The sequence below is a fragment of the Epinephelus lanceolatus genome, chromosome 23, assembly GCF_041903045.1.
Source record: "Epinephelus lanceolatus isolate andai-2023 chromosome 23, ASM4190304v1, whole genome shotgun sequence".
Taxonomy (NCBI): Eukaryota; Metazoa; Chordata; class Actinopteri; order Perciformes; family Serranidae; genus Epinephelus; species Epinephelus lanceolatus.
The window spans coordinates 24,481,494-24,502,754 of NC_135756.1; the positions used below are offsets into that span (position 1 = coordinate 24,481,494).

The following is a 21,261-nucleotide window of genomic DNA, read 5'->3' on the forward strand; positions in this document are numbered from 1 at the left end:
CTCCAACTTGCCCCTGTCAGAGCAAAGTGCATCACCTGCCTTGACTCCATGCTTAAAATAAGGTGCAACACAAGAATCCAATAGGATGACACCAGAGTGTCAGTGTCTGCTGCAGTGGACCACCTCTGCTGTAGAAACTGTATTATAAACACATTTAGGTTGTGCATTTAAATAACATAAATTGTATAAATTGAAGCCATAAACAGAAAAAAAAATCACATAAACAAACACTATGTAAACAGCGCTATAGTCTGCTATGACATGATGCTTTTATAGTGACCATGCAGATACCAAACTATAGTTTCAGACATAAATTCCACTCTTAGGCAGCAGTCAACACCACACACAGTTGGACATGGAGATGTAATGGCTTTAGATGACAGAGCAGACGTTATGCAATCCATTATGTAGCAGCACAGTTAATTCTGTTGATGGTCTTGCAGCCCCTTGTCATCGCATATTATGTCAGTACAGTGACAGAGGTGAGTGACTCAGATGGAGGCGAAAGCAGCTGAGGTCAGTTTGCACCGGATTTGTCTTGGCTGAGTTAGACGTTCCCAGCAGCCCCCCACCCACAATCCCCCTCTCCTCTCTTTCTGCAGAAACAGTGTGTTTCTGTACATTTACACTTTTACGTGTAAATCCTTTAAAACCGTTGCCCTACCCCCCCCCCCCCCACTTAGAAAGTTAAGATGCCATGTTGAAAGGTCAACGGCTTCAAAAGAAAAATTTTGAAAAAGGTAATCTGTAAATAAATCTGTTCTACACATGATGCATTTTACTCTGCCTGTAACTAAGTGAAAAACAACACTCTTAACATGGAATCGAAATGCAAATCTTCATACCAGAGCTCCATGACATGCCAACACATCTCGCCTCTAATTGATCTTAATGAGTAACACAGGAAACTCAGTGAAGATTAACGCACAGCTTGAAATCGACCTGTCGATGCCTCAAGTCACTGCTGAGCCCTCAGAATTTGACCCACCAATCATTCTGACGTTTCAGCCGAGTAAAAACAAAAGCTATGTATGTTTTTTTTTTTAAACTGTCTGCTTGTTTTAAATTTTGTAGTTGGTATGTCCATAAAAATTTGACTTTTGGTTTGTTTGCAAGATTTTTTGTTGCTCTGTTCTCTCCATTTTTTTTCTAATAGTCTAAAAATCTGTAGAAATGGTTGAAATTTTTTTTTTCCGGGGGGGGGGGGGGGGGGGGGGTCTTTTTTATCTGTGGAAACCATTACCATTACCAAACCATTTGTGGAAAAAAATAATAATTAAAAAAATTGTCATAATTTCTCCTTTTCTTATTTTTCTTTTATTATATATAACCTTTTTTTAAGATCCCTTTAAAAAAAAAAAATCTTGCCTCCTTTGATTGGTCTGGCTTGGGTGGGTGGAGTTGTCTCTTATTTCCCCCTTACTGGTTCTGTGTTTGTTTGTAATACTCCATACTTCTTTATTGAATTATCAATAAAAAATACCTTGTTTAAAAAAATAAATAAATAATAAAAATAAAAATTATCACCAGAAAAAAATCTCACTTGCCTCTCAGGGCTTCTGTGAAAATAATGAATAAATAAATAATTAAAAAAAAAAAAAAAAAAACACATAAATTAACAAATAGAAAAAAAAACATCACAATTATTGTCAATCATTTGACTAGGAATAGTTTATTAAAGGTGAGAAAACAAAACAAAAAAAGCCACAATCCATTTGTTTAATTGCTTAAAAGTATGTACATTATAAATAATTCCACTACAATACAACCATTTGTGTTTCCTAGTCTGGAGTCCTACATATTGAGATGTTACTGTCTGACGGGCCAGGCGGAGGGCGGAGGGCAGAGGGGAGCGGATCAGGAGGTCCAGTAAAACACCACTGGGGACACATTTGTTTACTTGCCTGTTAGCACTGAATACGACAGCTGGAGTAAGTGGGTTGTGACTGTATATTAGTGTACCAATAACTTGTTATTGTTCACGGGAGGACCAGGAAGTAGCTGGTGGATGTTTCTAGACCTAAGACTGCTGTAGGAGCACTACGTCTTGTGTGTTTACTAACAACCTTTCAACAGATCTTAGCGCTCCAAGAGCACCGTGCTGAAACCACACGGCAACAGCAGGACTCTTCTCTGTCTTGTGCTCTTTAATCCAGGCAGTTGCAGAGACGCTCCAAGATCGTTCGTAAAGGGCTGTTCTGTCCCTCAGATGCTGTACAGTCTTACAGGTTGAGAGGTTGAAACACTAGCCTGGACACTAGCTCTTGTGTCATGTTCATTGTGCGAGTACTCAAACTCAGTCCTCGGCTGGTTTTTAAGCGCTAACTGCCCTGCTGAGGCTCTTGCTGCTGCTGCTGCTGCGACGTTGCTGGGTTTAGATGAGAGGCCGAGGACGTGTGAGACCACGAGGCCACGACGGATGCCGCCGGCAGACTCTGCACGCCGCACATCGAAGTCGACAGCACGACCACGCTCTCCTCTGCCACCTCCTCCACGGTGATCCCACCTCCTCCGCCGCTCACCCCTGCGGCCTTCCGGGAGCAGTCCATGCAGATGTAGTCCTCGTTCTCGGCCATTTCGCAGGAAACGCCCACGCACACCTGGTGGAACCACTCGTCGCAGCCTCCGTCGCACTGCACCCAGTCCACCTGGAGATACACACACACACACACACACACACACACAGGCAGACATGTGAGTAAAAATTAAGAGAGACAACACCCAGGAAGCATTGTGACAATTATTGAAAACAAAAAAAAAAAAAAAAACCTTGGCAGTGACAAAAGAAAATTCAGGAAAAACATGATTCCTGTTTAATTTAACTAATTTAACAGTTCATGTGAAAGCTACAAGTCACTCATTGTGTGATTGATCTAATGTACTAGAGCTCCAGACTTCAGGTGCAGTCAGCCTAGCTCAGAGCAGCACCTTCATCATTTCATCACCTCTCCTCCACCCACAGAGCTGCGAGCCTCCCCGTTCCTCTGCTCTGACTGGCTGCCCTGTGGGACACACAGGTGAAGGAGACTGGCCACTGGTTAACTTTGCGGACAGTCTTTGTCTGCAAAGTCGTTTCCCGAAAATGACCACATCGGTGTCTCCTGTTAATACGTTATGTGTAACTCTCTTTAAGGTGTTCCAGTGCAGTTATCAGCTGTTGATATTCAATAAAGTTCCATGATGTTCATTTTGAAAAGTGTTTGTTATTAACTCAGGAAAACAAAAAAAAGACCTGTGTCATCCACTGGGAGACACCTGGGTGTCTGTAGGTTTTCGATGGTTTGCCAACCTCCTGTGATATCAACCAGAATTGACTGCCTTTCTAAGCGAAGCAGGGATGTTGTTACAGAGGGTCAAGGAGTATCTAACTGACAAGGTCAACATCTCAGAGGACAAACAGCATGGCACTGTCCAACAACAGCTACACTTTAACACAGCATCATGTCTGTTTTCATTTGGTCAGTCTGCAATAGAGAGGATTTCACAATGCAGAATGAAAAGCTGTATCAAGCCTGAGGAACTTCTATGACGGGACTGCTGGTGGGAGCAGTGCTCACAACTTAACGGACATTTTTATGACAAAAAATGCAGAACGTGAAAGTAGGGGCTGGGTGATATATCGACTATACTTGATGTATCTTGGCTTTTTCCACCCGAGTTTAAACTGACACATCATTTTTTTTAAGCCATCAGCATGAGACTTGCTTTGGTATTTAAGTTCTCTTCCTCTCACAGACACAAAAAGACATACAAATATGATACATCACACGCACTTTGTCGCCCATCCAGACCACTCTCTTGACCAATAGTGCGTGAGCAAGTGAGGCACGTGTTTTTGTATGTGCAGGGCTCAAGACCGCAACCATTTAGTCGCATTTTGTGACCATGGAGCACTAGTATGACTTGCAAATAAAATAATATATGAACTGGAGAGCTTATAGTTTGTTTCCACTCCACTCACAGCTTTGCGTGTTCAAATAAACACAAGAAAATTGTGCTCTAGAGAAAGGATTGGTGTAAGCCCTATGATAAGCTATTATGGCAAGGCTTAACTATACAGACCAGTGAGCAGTGATAACTAACACGTCTTTGGGGTAATCGGGTGGGAACCTCCTTTCACCAGTGTTTCATCTAGTTGGTCCCACAACCAGTTGGTCAGCCGGATCTTTCAGAATAAAAGCACCAGCGGTTCCGCTTTGATTGATTTTATTAATAGTATTAACAGCTCTTTATTTCACTTTGTTATAACAAAACTTTAACTTTATTATAACAGTTCTTTGTTTAACCATCCGGTCCCGCTCGGACGGAAAACGTCCTTTTCAGTCATTTTTCAGCTTTTATTTTTTGATAACTTCGACTGTGTTCATGCATATAGCATGACATTTGGTCAGAAACCTTATTTTTGGTGATATTTTGAAATTTTAAAGCCGCTCCTAAATCAGGCCTAAAATACACAAATGGCAACCTCTCGGACGAAAACCGTCCCCATTGAAACCCATTAAAATGTCATTTTTTGATTCCCCTTCAATGTACATAAAAAAACGTGATTTTTTTCTATCCCTGGCAGTCAGGTTGGTTAGAGAGACCCAAGAATGGTAAAAAAACAAAAAAAAAAACAAATAGATGGGGCCAATTTCCATTTTTGGGGCCCTGCTGTCTCTTCAATACAATTCCTGGTTCGGCAGTTGAAGCACTATAGGCCCCTAACAGGGTGGGCAAATGCAGAGTAGATCAAAAAATGGTCTTGCTGTGCTCATAAGGATGTGACAGTGTGGTCTGTATAAAAATATTGCAATATTGCTTTGTGTGCGTGTGTGTACATGGACTCAAAATACACAATGTCAAATCCCTATGTGAAAATATAGCGAAATGTAAAACCATAAATTCCGTATTTGTTCATCACATCCTCATGGCAACTTAGAAACATGAATTTGATTATATTAGTCATGCATTCCAGAGGTAGGGGATCAAAATGGAAGTTTTTACTAAAATCCAGCTGAATCATACATTTTCTCCTGCTTCCCCAGCAGAGCAATCACACACTAAATAATAAGCAGTAAAATTGCCTGTATTTTTCTTCTATGTTTTCATTATTGTGATTTGGGAGCCATTGTTGCAAAAAAAATAAAATAAATAAAAATTAAAATAAATGCTAGGTTAGTGTTGATATGGATGTCGGTGTTTATTGAAAAATTGAAACTGCACAAAAAAATAATAATGCATCAAAATTGGTGTTGTTATTAATCATTCACATATCCCAGACTGTGATAATTAGGTTTTAGGTTAGATTTAGATTTAGATTTTTAGGGTTGTTTTTCAACAAGGACAAAAAACGTTCCGAAGGGGACAGGTGTGATTTTTTATAAGGGGGACCGGAGGGTTAACTTTATTGTAAAAGAGCCTTATTTAATTTAAGTATAACAGTATCTTATTTTGCTTCTTTACAACAATATTCGTTTAACTTTAATAAATAGTAGCTACTCTAAATTTATTGTAGTCGTTTATTTACCTTTTTTATAACAGTATTTTAACTTCATTATATAACACTTAGCTACTTTATTTAACTTCACTGTAACAGTAGTTCATTTTGTAGTTTTGTAGTACGTAGTTGACAGTAGTTCAGTTTACGATCGAGCCTTAAATATTGTGATATCTTTTATAGGCCATATTGCCAAGGCCTCTATGTAAGTTGTACTTTAAAAAAGAAAGGGAAAAATCTTTTGTCTATAATGACATTAGCAGGGGGTACCAAAAATATAACTAGGTCTCTAAACATAAAGATAACTTGTGTGGACACACATCTAATCATTACATTAATCTCCCAGGTGTGAGACATCTCAGCCTATACTGGTCTTTTGATATAAAAATTTTAATACAAGGGTCTGTGTGAAAAGTCAATGCTTAAGTCCAGCCCCAGTTTCTCATAATGAGAATCTGCATTTCACAATTGTCATGTCTAAATGTGAATGATTACAAGAGGAAGTTAGCTCAGTTGTGTCAGTGTAATATCTGACATAGCTGAGAAATATTTGTAAAAGTGTTTATTTGCATATTTTACACGGATTTTAACAATGCACATCGCTTAGAAATATTCTGAAATTTTGATTGGTGCTAATACAACTGATAAACTGATTAGTTGTTTGACAAAAATAATCAAATTGGCAACTTTTATTTTTTATTTTAATTTTCAAGCAAATATATATTCTGCAAATATATTTGGATTTTGGACTGTTGGTTGGACAGAGTAAGGCATTTGAAGACATCATTTTGGGCTTTGAAAACCTATGATGAGGCTTTTTTCACTTTTTCTGACATTCTATAGGCCAAACAATATAAGAGTCTGCGGTTCTTGAGAAAGACTGAACTCAACGTCCAAACAAGTACAACCCTTGTCAGTGCTCCTCAAGATTTCATTTTTGTTTCATAACTATCAAGACATAGCTCTGCTCCTCGTGGACGAGGACATCAAAGAGGGAGATTAGCCAGCATAGGGTTGTGTTTGTTTGTTTCCCATTTATAGAGCCAGATCTGTGTATGAACACCAGATTTTTATTCAGCAAACAAACACTGGAGAAAATATTTGCTGAATTTGACAAAAAGTATATTGGATTATAATCACTGACTGCACCTTTAATCAAGAATATAATTGGAGAATTACTCAAAAATGTAAGTAATCAATTGAAGCAGTTCTCGCCTCAGTGGGACATCATGGAGTATAACAGTTTTACTATGTGATTTTGAATGATGTAGCTAAAATGTCAATATGGTAATATCAGTCATCACGTGTAATTTGTTCATAACCCTTGTAAATATATGGCTTTTAATGTGAATTTTGAAAATTATATATGAAACATACAGAACTTTGAGTTTTGAAAAGGTGCACAGTCACATGGTCATCTCTGACCTCTGTTAATTGCTAAACTGTAGCTGTGTTTATCATTCATCTACGATTCCCCCCGTGTGCCTCTTTTACTGCAACACATCCTCTTTACTACACAATCTCAAATGTCATGTGCTGAAACATATTTGTGGGAAGAGACATGTTTCATTATCAAACCACAAAACTCAGGAAAATCATTTTTCACAGGTACTGAAACACTGCAATATCAGGGTCCTCACCTTGTCTTTACATGGTCTCTGGCAGTTCTTGGCAGCGCACACTGCGTTCTCGTCGTTTGAGTCCTCAGCCCCGGACCAGTCATATTTCGAGGGAATGTCAAGGATCTTCTTCTCCTTCCTCTTCTCCAGCCCCTCTCTGATAGCCTCCGCCTTGGCTGCTGCTTTCTCCTTTCTTTTCCTCTCCTTCTCCTCCTTGGCTAACCGTTTGGCCAGTTGCTTCATCTCCCGGTTCTTCTCAAGGTTGAGCTTGAGTTTCTTCTTCTTGGGTTTGCCCCCTAGACCCAGTTCCAGACCCACCCTTTTCAGCTCTTTGGACTTGGCCGGTCGCATTTCACCCATTGCTGAAGCCCCGCCGGCAGCGGCAGCAGCAGCCATCAGCATGTGGTGGTGCTCGGCTCTTTCTAACTTCCGTTTCCTCTTCTTCTCTGAGTCCTTCAGCTTGAGCTTCAGAGGCTTCTCCATGAGAGAGTCATCAGGCTGTAGAAAAGGAAGATGAAAAGAGAATTCCATTTGTGATTGTGTACTTCTTACCAGCATGGTTTCCCTAATTTGACCTGTATCTGTTCATCTTTTCACAAACCAATCAGAGCAATTTATTCAAACACAGTGTTAAGTCTATGCCATGGGGTCCAGCTGCACAATGAAGTTGCATAATGGACGACCTCCCTACCTCCATGACCTGCAAGAATCTCTCCTCAGAGGGAGGGTGCGTGGCCTGCAGGATCCTCCAGATGTGCTGGGTCTCATCCAGGGACACCTCCAGCAGGTCTCCCAGCATCATCAGCTCCTCCAGCTGGGCCTTCGCCTGCGGGGACAGCTCCAGCACTGGCGGCTCCAGGCTGCGAGGTACCAGAGGGGTCTTTCTGGGCTGCTTTCTGGGCGTGCCCAGGTCTGAAATGTAAACATGTTGAGTATGAGATGACGAAGGCACTTATTTCAGAGGCACAAACAAAACTGGAACCTCTCAGAGGAGCATGATTAAAATGAGTCTTACCAGTAGACTCACTACTAGTAAGACTCAAATCAACATGAGTAATCATAGTAAGTAAACATGGCTCACTTTGCACGCAGGACTTGGAGGCTGAGGAGTAGGCGTGTTCGGCGCAGAAGGAGGGTGTGGCAGTCGGCCACATGTGACTGACCACCTCCTCAGACTTAACAGGAATCTCCTCATCACAGAACAGGTAGGGCTTCACCTCGCCTGGGTCCTGCAACAAAGCAGACACCAACACAGGGGAATTAGAAAAAAATAAATAAAACCCTGCTTGCTTATAGGTGTCTTAAATAATAACACTTGCCCCACATACCTTCATGTCATAACCGTAAGTCTCCCTGATGTCCTCGTCTGAGTCCGTCTCCTCGTCATCGTAGTCCACAGACTGGCGAGGCGATGCAGCTCGGCTGAAACCTGACTGCTGGAAAGTCTGGATGTGGCCCTGAGGACGGACAGGAACATACAGCTGCTTCAACCACAGAGGTTTTCCAGCTGCACGTTTGTTTTCTGTCTCCATCACTAGCAGCCTTGACTGTTTCTTGTTGTCTTAATAAACTACTCAAGCGTGAGAACCACGTTTCTGCTGCATCTTGAGGGCTCGTTTTTGGCAGTTTGTCAGAAGCTTGGAGGAAATTATGTCTTTCATTGAGAAAAAGTGACTGTCTTTTTCCTGTCATGATTTCAGTGTGCAGCACCAGTCTCAGTTAGCCAGCTTGAAGAAGACAGATTACTGTGAGGTAAAGTACCAAGGGAGTAAACCCAAGATAAATACTGTACGCAGACTACTTGATTATTTTAAGGGAATTACTACATTTGTATAGGAATGATTCTGTTCTAAGCTTTTTGATTCAGAAAAGCGTTTTCCCCTGAATTATATTCTATCAAAATGGAATAAGATAAAATAAAAGATTGTATTCAGTGGCACTGTTTTTAATATGTCTATATAATCTGTGTATATAGTCCTTTTAAAATTATCAAGCTCAGAGTCTTAGAAATAAACAAAATGGTTTCAGTCCCACAGTGCCTGGCATTGGTTGTCAGGTTCACAACAGCACTATACTGAAAAAGCACACGTGCATCTTCCCTTTCCTTAAAATCTAAAACAGCATGATGCTGAATAAAAAAAGCAAATGCTTTGCCTGAAACATTCAAAGGGGTAATTAAAATATGTAAAAATAATAATAATAATTATTATTATTATTACATCTATGAGAAATCAATAGACAATGCCATCTGTTGCCTGTATTTCCCTCTATTTCCTCACATTTTAGACTCACTGCAGTCTTGTGGTCCATTTCATGTTTCCACATTAGTGCCCTCTTCTGGTGTATTCCATACTTACATTCAAAGCCTGTGTAGAAAACTACTACAAAGGAACTACAGCCCCCACCTTAAAACAGGATTCCTTGAGTCTCACTGACACTGTGCTGTATTAGAACAATGTAAAATCATTTAAGGTTAAATTCCAAAGTACCTGCAGGTCAGGGTTGGCAGCAGCTTTCTGCAGCTCAGCATTGATGATCTTCTCAGTTTTCTCCCGAGCAGCCTGCTCCACCATGCGCTGGCTCAGCACAGACAGCTTTGCCAGGGCCGAGGACAGCTCCTCCGTGGCCAGAGCTTGACGTGCTCGGTCCTGGGGTGATAGTTAGACCAGTGTATGGGTGATTAGCAGTAATCAAAAACAAACCATGGAAATGAAGTGTTAAAAATACAGCAGGTGATGGTTGTAAACTGAGATTCTATAATCAGTAATGTTGATTACCTGCCAGCTCATTGCCCTCTCTGTCAAACACTGGAGAGCTTCTCCTTCTGGAAGGCGCACCGGCAGCTTCTGCAGTGACACCAGCAGCGACAGGATGGTCTCTAATCTCGGCCTCCTCGACCGCTGACACAGCGGACAGAGGAATTTGGAGTCCTTACTATTGCTCTGCCAACCCACACCCAGCTTCTTCTGAGACCCCGTCTTAGGCAGAGGCACGCACGCTCCGTGGAACCAGTCCTTACAAAGCTCGCACTGCAACATGAAGCCGCTGGCCGTCTTTCGACACAGGCAGAACTTGACCTCCTCGATGCGGTCGGCCATAGCCATCTTGGCTAAATTGGCAGCGCGGAGTGAGTGGATGGCCTCTACTTCTTTCTGCTCTTTGGCTTTGAAGGCTGCAACGACGATGGAAGGGTCTCGCACCTCTTCCAGGCTCTCCTCCAGGTCGCTCAGGGTGTCGGGGTCAAAACCTCCTCGCTCCTTCTCCATGAGCTCCTTGACCCGTTTCCTCTTGCTCTTGCTGTTGCCGTAGACCCCAATGTCCACGCGGGGACTGAGGACCTGCAAGAAGAGGCGTACAGGATATCAACGAAATATTAATATGAAAAGTTTAAATTCTGCTTACAGTAGGCAACTCAAATCAACGTTTTTCATGGTGGCCCACCTGGAGCAGCGTGTATGTGGAGTTCTTTTTGAGAAAGGTGCGAGCAGTCCTCTCCCTCCAGGCTCGAGCTGCTGCCACCTGTGACTCCACCTGGGCAAGTGGATCGAGCCGGACAGGGATGGAGCGTCCCCTGGCGAGCAGGCTCTCCAGCTGCTCCAAGTAAGCATAGCTACTGCCACTCTGTTTGAGGGGGAAACACAGAAGCAATTAAAGATCGCAAAGAGGAGACATATTACTTTCGATATGGGTTAGAAGGGCATCCAAATCATGTAATGTACACATAGACGGTACCTGAATGGCTTCCACCTTCGATGTCCACTCCTTGGCCTTCTGTAGGGCCTCTCTGAGGGCCAAAATATTAGGAAGGTAGGCTGGGATGTTCCTCGCTTCCAGCACAATGCTCTCCAAGGTCACCATGCTGTGTCGAGGTCTGGGGTTTTATGGAGGACAGACAGGCATGGGATTATCAAGCGTAGCACCAGTTGAGGTGCAGACATGCTCATGAAATCTGGATTTGTATGCGTTCAATCTTACCTGGCCTGCAGGCAGGCACGGGCCTTATCCTCCCACCTCTCAGAGACAGTGAGGATCTCCTGCAGCTCAGCCATGGCCTTCTCCACAGCGTGGTGGGGAGCCAGGCCCACCCCAGAGTCTATCAACCTCTTCATCAGCTCCAGGGTGACGCGGTGAGGCTCGGCCAGGGTGACACGCACCTAGGATACGATTAGGACAGCGCGTGTTACATGAGGACATAATTACAACAACTCCCATCAAACCACACAAACAGGTTGTGGGTGTTCTAAGAGCTCACCTCATCAAGCCAGCGAGCCTGCTGAAGCTCCTGCTTCAGTCGGGGCAGCTCCGGCAGCTCCACATCCAGGCCGCTGCCCAGGTCCAGCAGCGCCTGCAGCTTGGAGGAATCAGGCATCTCGTCTGACAACGCTACCTGGGCTCGCTCATGGAAGTCCTCCACATTCTCCAGCAACTCCTGGAGACATGAGGGGTGACACATTGGGAGATAAGAAGTTTTAACAGTCTTTCAATAGCACTCACGTTGGAAGCTTTCATAGGAGGAAGAGGGAAAAGGAAATAGACGAAAGTGTGAACTGTATTTCATGGGTAAGTGCACAGGTATAGAAAGTACTCACTTTGACTTGCCGGGCCTGACTGATGATGCAAGGCAGCCTATACAGCTGATCCACGAAGGCTTTGAGCTCATCTACTGTCAGTTTGGTGCGGTTACGACCGCTCTCAGAACGCAGACGGCTGCTGCAGACACACATGAGCAAAAGAGTGATGGTTTAGTTCATCTTGAAATTGAGCAGATACAATATTGATTTGCAAATGGAAAAAGGGGTTTGTACATGCTGAGTCATCAGTATATTTCTTTTCTGTTGGATTACATTAAGGCTTTCTGTATTCATGTCCACTGACCTGTGCCTTTGTTTGCGGCTGAGCAGCAGCTGAGCTACAGAGGAGCAAGTCTCCGCCTCTTTGACCATCTCCCTCAGGCGACGGAACAAAGATTTCTCAGGATACTTCCTGTCCTCTGCGTCCTCCAGCAAAACCTTGAGCTCAATCAGATCTACGAGACATAAAAAACAATCATGCAATGGCACAAAGAGATGTGTAACATGTGTGTATCTTGTAGTATTTTAAGTTTAAAACCTTTCTTGTTTTTCTGGTCGGCAGCCAAGGCCTCTGAGACCCTCTTTGCCCACGTGTCATAAGATTGAGCCCGCGTCTTCACCCCATACAGCATGGACGGAAACTCCTCCAGGTCATAGCGATACCTGAAACACACCATGCAGATATCCACTTCAGAATATGGTGCATGTAGGCCATAATAAATTAGATTTCTCGTCGGCGTGCTGTACATATCTGTACTATACATAAAAGGTCAGATCTCTCACCGGAGACACTTGTTGCCCAGAGGACAGTCGCAGAGATCTGCTGCATGGTTGAGACAGACCAGTCTCTCAGGGCTGCAGGAGCAGGTCAGCGCAGACAGGAAACAGGTTGTCTTGCACTTGTAACACTGGCGCTCATCGTCAGGTAGAAGTTCAAACACCTCCTGCTCTGAGGACAGCACCCCCTGTGGATGAGGAGGAGAGAGGACTGATGATGCCATCTCAAAGCATACTGAAAATACAAAGCTTGCCATTTGAGGATGTTAATAATTATATAAAACAGGATTCCCACATGTTCTCAAACATCAAATTCAAGGACTTTCCAGGCCCAATTTCCTCCAATTCAAAGACCCAAAACAGCATTTGAGACACGGATCAAGGTTAATTACTGTTAACTTGTGTTCGTATATATTCAAGCACTTTAAATTACCTGTATCTAGTTATGTCTATTTTCAAAAACTTTCAAGGCCAGCATTTTTTCCCTTCAGACTCACAAACTTTCAAGGCTTTCAAGGACCTATGAGAACCCTGAATAAACTACAGGTATGGCAAGGGTTCAAAGCCAGCTAACCCTTAATCACCCACACCTTCTACATGCAATTAAAAAAAAAAGATTTTTACCATTTCTTGGACAGCCTGTCTGAGTTTTGTCTCCTCGTCTATCATTTCTCCCATTTCCTTGAAGACAGCCGCGGCCAGCTCCACGTCCAGACTCTCTGGATCGGCGGCCATCTTGCACAGCAGCTCCTCGTGGGAGAAGACGCAGTAGCGGTGGAGGCGTCGGTAATGGGCCACACACTGTCGCCCCATAGGTAACTAGAGAGGGGCATTGAGTGAAAGATGAACACACACGTTATACAGAGAATTTTTTATTTATTTTTTCATAAAGGAAGAAGTATTTGCTCTCCCCTCACCCAGTCAGCAGTGCAGAAGTTAACGGCCTCTGCAAAGTTGTAGCCCTGGTTGAAGCCGCTGTGATAGGCTCTGGGGAAGGTCACCACAAACTCGCCTGCACACTGATTGGTCCTGTACACCTGAGGGGGGGATATGCACATGCTATATGTGACTAACACTCAACATGTGACCAATATCTGATCAGAGCTGATATCAACCCCACATAACATCATGGCTCAGACTACATACAGGAACGCCATGCTCCATGAGGATATTGGGGTTCATGATGGTGACCAGTTGATGGAGAAGGTCAGGTTGGGAGTCAAACAGCTCTGGAGCCAGCTTTTTCATTACTGCCTCCAGCTGCTCTGCTGCAGAGGCTGGCACTCCATACCAAGTCTTCGGTTCACCCCTGGAGAACACAGGAATACATTAACATTAAAGATACTGATGCTCTTTTCCAGGCCGACACGCAAATTGAACAGAATGAGGTTTTTTTCTATAAGCATGAATGATTCAATATTTTTACTTTTTTAATTGTCAGCAGTATTTTAATTTTGCTTTCAATACAGTAATTTTTGTTACCATCAGCATGCATATGTTAGAAATGTAATTAAGCCTCACCAATGCAGGAAGTTGATGGAATAACTCCAGTGGTCCTCGATGTGCCAGCAGAAGGAGGAGAAACACATGCCCACATAGAGCCAGGGCACTTTCATACCCGAGATGTCCACATTGATGTGGGCGAGCACCGACTGCTCCAGCACCGGCATGTTATTCAGGTTCCAGCCTGAGTTGGCATACTCCTAACAGGAGAGGGAACAAAGTACTCTCTTTCATTTAAGGGAAAATGTTGTGATTTTACGTAATGTAGTGCCATCGTGTAAAAGAGAAAAAATATTTTAGGGAGATTTGTTAGACAGAAGTCTGACAAGTAAAATGACCCAGGTAATGTCTCTGGGTCACAGGGGAATCTGCATCAAAAGTACTGTACTAGTTATAAATTAGAGGTTGGCACCAACAGGACGTTCTGTAAACTGTCATAATCATATATAATTTATTACAGTTAGTCTGATAAATACATTTATGTATTTATTTGAGTATTTAAGTATGGGATGGAGTAGTAATTAATTATAATAACTGGCTTTACCCTGCTCCAACCTTTTGTCATTATATCAGCCTTCAAGCCCTCTATCAGTTGACACTTATATAGCACTGATAGAAAATATAAGAAATAACAAACTGGGATTTTATTCAAACTCAATGTGACATTCACCTGTTACACATTCTGAAAGTGCTGAAAAGTCATATTCAAAGACAATATGTGAAAAAATAAACACCTCTTTGATGGGGGTGAGAAGTTCTTTGAAACATACCTCTTCATCTCCCAGCAGCCTCCTTTTACCGTCCCTGACAGGAAACCCGCTGCCCACATCCTTGGAGCTGATGTCGGCTCCGTACTCCACGATGACGTCCTCCTCGATGCTGCTGACCAGGCGCCAGAACTCTTTCTCCACCAGCTCTGTGGGGACCATCTGGGGGAACAAGGCCAAAATAATAAAATCACCCTGCCTCCTCTTAGCACGGAAAAAGCAGCACATTTAACTTCTAATCATTAAAGCTGAAAGTGAGACAGCCAGTGGATGGAAGGACACGTGTAACAATACTCTATCTCATTGCGTGGACTTTACATACATGAACAGGCATGTTGAAATAGTCAGACTTGAAGTGGTCAGCCATTTCTCCAAAGCTCTGCAGACTGTACTCCCTCACTGCCTGCTCGAAGCCAAATGCCTCCCGGGGCTTACTGCACTCCTGTGAGGGAAGATGGACGACACATTCAGTGCAATGGGAATTTACATCATGTGCACTACACATAAGAGGGTTAAATATGTAATAGACAGATGAGAAAACTAATAACTTACTAGTTGTTTGAGGAATATAATCCCTAAGCAGGACAGTACCGTTCATTTTTGCATGTGCATTTGTACATTTGAGGTTCTTTTGATTGGCCATTTATGCCTTACCTCAGCAACACACTTCGGGCAGCGCCAGTCCCCCTTGGGCACATCCTGTAGAGGTGGGATCAGGCAGAAGGTGTGGTAGCTGTCGTCGCAGCCGTCACATAGCAGGAGCCGGTCCTCTTCATCGCCCCGTCCACACACCAGGCAGAGGTAGAGGTCAATCTGGGGGATCAACACCACAGAATATACAGGGATGGTCACACTCAAGATACGACAAACCATCAACCATCAGGGACACACAGTGAACTGACACTCACAAAGTTGACCTCCAGGGTCTCCTTGCGTGGTCTCATTTTGATGGCGAAGGCCTGGGCTTTGAGGTGACGCTGCTTCTTGTTGAATGCGTCATCTAAGCCAAAGAGAAAAAGTGCCGGTGTGAGAATAGAAATACTCACAGTAACACTGCTGATTCAGAGTGTCTGCCCCATGTAAAAAATACGGGTCAACCAAAAATAATCCTTACCAGCTGATACAATCTCCAAGCCGACCATCTTGGGACTTGTACCAAAGATCTTTAGACCTTTTGGCTCCTTGTTTTCCCTCTAGAGAAACACAACAACAGCAGCTTGTAAAACAGAGCGTTCCTGCTAAAAGGCCAAATGTTAGACAGCCTCTGGGGAGTGAGCCTGCCGCAGCTGGGAAAAGGGACTGGAGAGGGATGCGGAAAGCAAAGGACGGTGTTGAAAAACCCCCCAAAAAAAACACTTCCTGAAAATGACTAAAAATCGATACTGAGCACAAAAAGGACGCACTTCTGAACTAACAGTGATGTTTTAAAATTTTTCATGACACATTTTTGCACCACACATTTTTTTTCCTTGTTTACCTCAGACTTGAGGCGCCTGGAGCGTCTCTCAGGCAGAAGCCGCTCTTTCGTCTGCACTGCATCGCCCTCCCCATCTTTCTCCTTCTCCTCCTCCTCATCTTGCTCCTCTTCCTCCGTTGCATCTTCACCAACTCCCTCATCCACCTCTTCCCCATCATCTCCTTCCTCATACAACCGCTGGATGCCCTGATAGATGAATGCCAAGAACAGTATACAAGAGTATGCATAAATTCAGGTTAACAACAACAGTGTGTCTACATGTTGATGGGTGTCATTTTGGGTTTTCTGAATTCTCTTGTGCAGCAGTATAAAGCATGGACAAACTGTGTTATGGTACATGTCCACAGGGGTGTTTTTGGATGCAAGGAGTCGTTCCGCTTCCCAGCAATGGACGCCTCATGGGCGTACCACATGGTACGTGAGCTGTCTGTTCCCAAATTTTTAACCAAACCAACATGGTGGCTCGTTCAGAAACTTCTCTTATACCAAATAACAACTATTTTCTTCATAGAAAGAAAGTTTTGAACATGTTTCTGAAAACATCTGAAGCAAGAAATGAGCCAGTCATTTGCTGAATCTATGTTCATTCTAGACTGACAACGGTTAGTTCAAGTTTTGCAGGAGTTTCCAGACATGGCAAGTCGTGCTGTGCCAGATTTGCATTAAGCAGCCTAGATCCAATTTCACACAAATTAGGAACGGACAACCTGTCTCTTAAAAGGCAACGCAGCGCTAACAGAGTGCATTGGGAGGTGTGGTAATGACGGATCCTGTGGACACACACCATTTGCTTATCTATGTTAAATGAGCGCCACTCACAGTCAGCGTGGCCCCAGACTGGAAGAGTTCATATGGATAAAGGATCCTCTCGTAATGGGAGCGAAGCAGTGAGCCGGTGCCTTTCCCGGGTGGGAAGCCCATCCGACTGGCCACCGTGGACCACCTCTTCTCTTTACACACCATCTCAAAGCCGCCCTCTGATGACACAATCTGAAACACACGTGTGTCCAGTATGAGCATTTTCATCAGCATGAAAAATAAAATCAACACTCAACAGCCAAGAGCAAAATAAAGATCAAAACCAACAGCACATAAAAAAATCCAAACAGATGTAGTTTTACCTTGCTGAGCTGGTAGAGGTCCAAAACCTTCCTCTCCACATGAGGGAATCGGGTCTTGGATCCCTGCAGCTCCCAGAACTTTGCGATTTGATCCAGAAAGTTGAGCCTAACCCGAGTGAGGGCCTGGACAGGCAGGAGGGAAAGGAGAGAGGACACTAAATGCAGGAGCCCCATGTTCTGCTATTAGAAACACCTCAGGCAAAATTATGTTTGAATGGCTGCACTCAAATACACGACCATACTGTGAACCGTATGACTCCCATATTAGAGCTGTCCTGCTGCTCTTGCTTTTGACACTTCAAAAAAATATAAAAATGAGTAGAAGGCTTGAAACAGGCACATCCAAATCTCGGCAGGTGCAAGACAGAAGACACTGCAGGTGGAGACAGCCTGGATTGTCTGCTGCTGCCCGAGGAACATCTATCAATGATGAGTTCATTAACAGCACACTTTAAAGGAGTATTTCACCAACAAAATGACTAGCTTTATATCAGTTATCAGTCATATCATCTTGTTTCTGATAATCCGGTATAATTCTTAATATGATGTGAAAATTTCATATCGTGATACATGCAATATTTTGACTTGCTGACATATTGACGTCATACTGCTACCCACGGCAACAACAAGCATGGCTGGAAGCGGAATTACTCCACAGTGGTTCCACAAAGAGGAGCAGCTTCAGTAGTGTGGCTTAAACGTTGGCGTCCTGAATGTTTTATGTACAGCCCAGACTTCTGAGACTCTTTAAGCGACTTACAGCTCAGAGGGAACTCAATCATTTAGGGTTTTGCTACAAGACATCACCTGTTGATTTATACTGTATAAATAGATCCCAGGCTACATTTTTGTATTTGGGAACTGTTTATACGTGTTATTTGTGTAGTTAAACTATTAATATTGTATACAGAATCTCAATCTCATTCCCAGTTACTGTTGTTGTTTTTTACAAACTAAAGAAATGAGAGATCATTTTTGTTTCGTTTTTACTGCATGTTTGAAAGCAAACTGTAAAACTATATCACTGATTTTGTTGCATTAAATTAATAATATTTTTTTTCCTAATTTGTCATATCGTCAAGAATATCGTTATTGCAAAAACACCCTGAAATATCATGATATCATTTTTAGGCCATATCACACACCCGTACTGGGGACCACATTTAACAACAGCAAAAAATTAATCAAAACATCTATTTACAAGCTCTCACACAACTCATGCAGTGTAATCAAAGTCTCATTTATCCAGTCGTATGTTCAGTGCTTCCCAAAAACATGCAAAAAAAAAAAACATAACAAAAAAAAAAACACCTCAGTAATAAAGTCTAGTTTGAGAAGAGCATAGACACGTTTCACTTTCAGTTCACTGGTGAAAGAAACTTGGATGTGTGAGAGATTGTAAACAGACGTTTTGACACAGACCTACTTTTGCTGTTGTTAAACTTGGTCCCAAATCAACCAATAAATTAATATGTTCATTTAAACACAGCTTTCTTCCCATTTCATAATAACACAGCATGAGTGACCTACAAATGCTCATTTTGTGGGTCAAGTATTCCTTTAACACAGCGAACAGTTTTTGGACAGTTTTCTTTGTTACTCCCAGATGTGTCAATCAAACTTTAGAGTAATTATGCTAATATCCAAAACACCTACATGCATGAGACACGCCTTCACTCAGAACTGTTGTTATGATGGCTGATCCATCCTCTTGGCAAACTCACCTCAAGTTCATTTAGTCTTTGTACTCGAGGAGTGAAGCGGAAGTTGCGTACGTCGCAGGCGAACGGAGGCTGCCAGTCCTGATAGACAAGAAAATAGTGTCAGTATTATGTCCCAGAACAATATTAACACATCAGCAACAGCACTGCAACTTGGAGGAAATCAGTGTTTTTCAAGAAAAAGAACATGAGCAGAGTGTATGACTGTTCATGCAGTCTTTTAAGTGCAGTTGAGCCTTTTTGACAGGACCAACTGTGCATAAATACTGCCAATTTAAAGCTCTTATTATAAGTATGTCATTCTATTTCGACAGGGTATTAATGCAATGCATGCCACATATACACCCTAACAATTCAAGGTCCTAGACAATTTAAATGCACTCCAATGGTTGCTTATATGACTGTATATAATAGCATAAACATGGGTTTACAATCTGACAGGAGGGACAGGCCTGCATGTGGCCCAATGTCGCATCTTCGCAGCTAACCTCACAATCACTGGACTCTAACTTATTGTAACCGGAACTGTTGAATTTATTATGTCTTTCCAAAACTTTTCTGAGCTGCAAAAGAAACCCAGTGTCAACGGAGGGCAAAATATGGGCAGTTGAGTGCAAAGAAATTAAGCCTTATTTGACCTCTGTTAAAGTAATGGCAACTAGTAATGTCGTTGCCTCTCGTAAAATTCACGTAGGCCCTAATAAACCAGCACTGCCTACGTAGGGACACGACAGGCAGATCATTGCAGACATGAATCCAATGTTTTTCTCGATGTCTGAAATGATATGTGAGTTTACCTCAGGGGGTCGGATCTTGCAGATGCCCGTTTTCTCTGCAATGGGTCGGATCTTGTTGATAAATCCTAAAGGATCCGAGAAATCCTCCCAACTCGGCTCAAACACCGGGCATTCAGGAGGGGGGACGAACTCAGCAAATGCAGACATGTTGGTGTGGTGCCGCTGAAACAGTCTTTAAAAATAATATGTGATTTAAAAAAAAATGCACTGAGTTGAGCTCAACAGTCCATTGTTATTATTTCCAGTAATTTTCGTCTTGGGGAACTTCCTCCGTGTCCATCGTGATCCTTCAAATCTCCTAAATTACGGATGGATTAAATGATAGGGCATCCCAGTCGCGATGGCGAATCATAATCTGCTTTCCAGGTGCAGACATACAACAAGCGAGTTGTGAGTAATCAATGTTTTGCCATCATCCGTAAACAGCGGGCTAGGCCAGGCCGGGAGTCTTCACCACCACTCCCCTACCTGGGACGGAGGGCTGGGTTAGTCCCAAACGCCATCATTCCTTCTCTCAGACGATAACTTCACAAAAATAAACTCTGCAGGCAAGACTTGGGCCAGGGTCAGTTTAAAAAAGAAGTTTGTAAATACAAAACACGCCGGCTTCAATGGTACAATGTTGGCTGTGAGGTTATGTTACGCAAGCTAACATTGCTACTGCTACGTCTCTGTACCTGGGTAGTGCATGATTTCTTCGTGATGATGCATTTCCAACAAAGTTATCCACGGCTGGCTAGCTCCCGAGGCTAGCTGCTAATGTTCTTTAGCTAACGTAATCAGGCTCGCTCGTCAGGCTCCCCTAAATAAACTCTCGTCCTCACGTTCACTTCTTAGAGTACCTGATAGCTTAAGTACCAGCCAAGCTGGACCACAACAGGAATGAGGCTAGTAGTAGCGAGCGTGCATTGTTGACTGATGTCTTCACTCCGTGCCACAACCCCCATTCATTGAAGCATTTGAGGCAACGGAAAACTAGCATACAGCTAATTTCACTCGGCTAAAATCAGCTTAGCTGCCGCTGCTCATTGCGCAGCTAACATTGACGTTAGCGGAGAAAGTCGGCTGAGGACGACAGTCCGCCATGATTTCATTGAGTTAGTCGGAATCACGTAGAAAAGGGCTTCAAAAGTTTTGCTTTGTTTCACCAGGTGTCCCTTTCCGTATGATTTAACGTCGTCTGAAGGTATTGTATCCGCATTAGCAAGTGTGCTAGCTACAACTAGCAAAGCTGCGATAGCTGTTGTGATGCCTTCAAGTGCACTCGGAATTGTTTTAATACTTCCGAGTTCGCAGGTTGCATAAACGCTTTTCCCCAGCAGGTCTTATTATATTAGAAACTCTTAATCACATTTCCACTCCACATAATACACCAGTATGCAATAATGAATATATTACTGTATACAAACAAATCATTGTATGAGAAGAA

At 43.0% G+C, this 21,261-nt stretch overlaps 1 protein-coding gene across 1 annotated transcript; it reads right to left on the minus strand.

Moving 5' to 3' along the window:
- Positions 1-1,646: 1,646 nt before the first annotated feature.
- Positions 1,647-21,090, minus strand: kdm5a (lysine demethylase 5A). Its single transcript, XM_033615219.2, has 29 exons — positions 19,833-21,090; positions 19,039-19,116; positions 17,315-17,437; positions 17,013-17,183; positions 16,194-16,379; positions 15,831-15,909; positions 15,625-15,716; positions 15,371-15,529; positions 15,039-15,158; positions 14,720-14,878; positions 13,968-14,149; positions 13,593-13,755; positions 13,364-13,483; positions 13,071-13,265; positions 12,453-12,634; positions 12,208-12,332; positions 11,974-12,124; positions 11,688-11,808; positions 11,351-11,527; positions 11,074-11,252; positions 10,831-10,969; positions 10,540-10,719; positions 9,876-10,436; positions 9,588-9,746; positions 8,427-8,555; positions 8,180-8,327; positions 7,790-8,010; positions 7,120-7,596; positions 1,647-2,648 (listed from the first exon to the last, which is right to left on the minus strand). The coding sequence occupies exons 1-29, from the start codon at positions 19,977-19,979 to the stop codon at positions 2,322-2,324; spliced, it is 5,250 nt and encodes a 1,749-aa protein (XP_033471110.1). The 5' UTR covers positions 19,980-21,090; the 3' UTR covers positions 1,647-2,321.
- Positions 21,091-21,261: the final 171 nt, after the last annotated feature.

Excerpts from the sequence above, each read along its gene's own strand:
- kdm5a (XM_033615219.2), bottom strand. The coding sequence starts at position 19,979 with ATGTCTGCATTTGCTGAGTTCGTCCCCCCTCCTGAATGCCCGGTGTTT. Across the intron at positions 11,809-11,973 it reads AGCCGCAAACAAAGGCACAG|CAGCCGTCTGCGTTCTGAGA; the intron begins GTCAGTGGACAT and ends GTGTGTCTGCAG. Across the intron at positions 11,253-11,350 it reads AGGCTCGCTGGCTTGATGAG|GTGCGTGTCACCCTGGCCGA; the intron begins GTGAGCTCTTAG and ends ATCGTATCCTAG.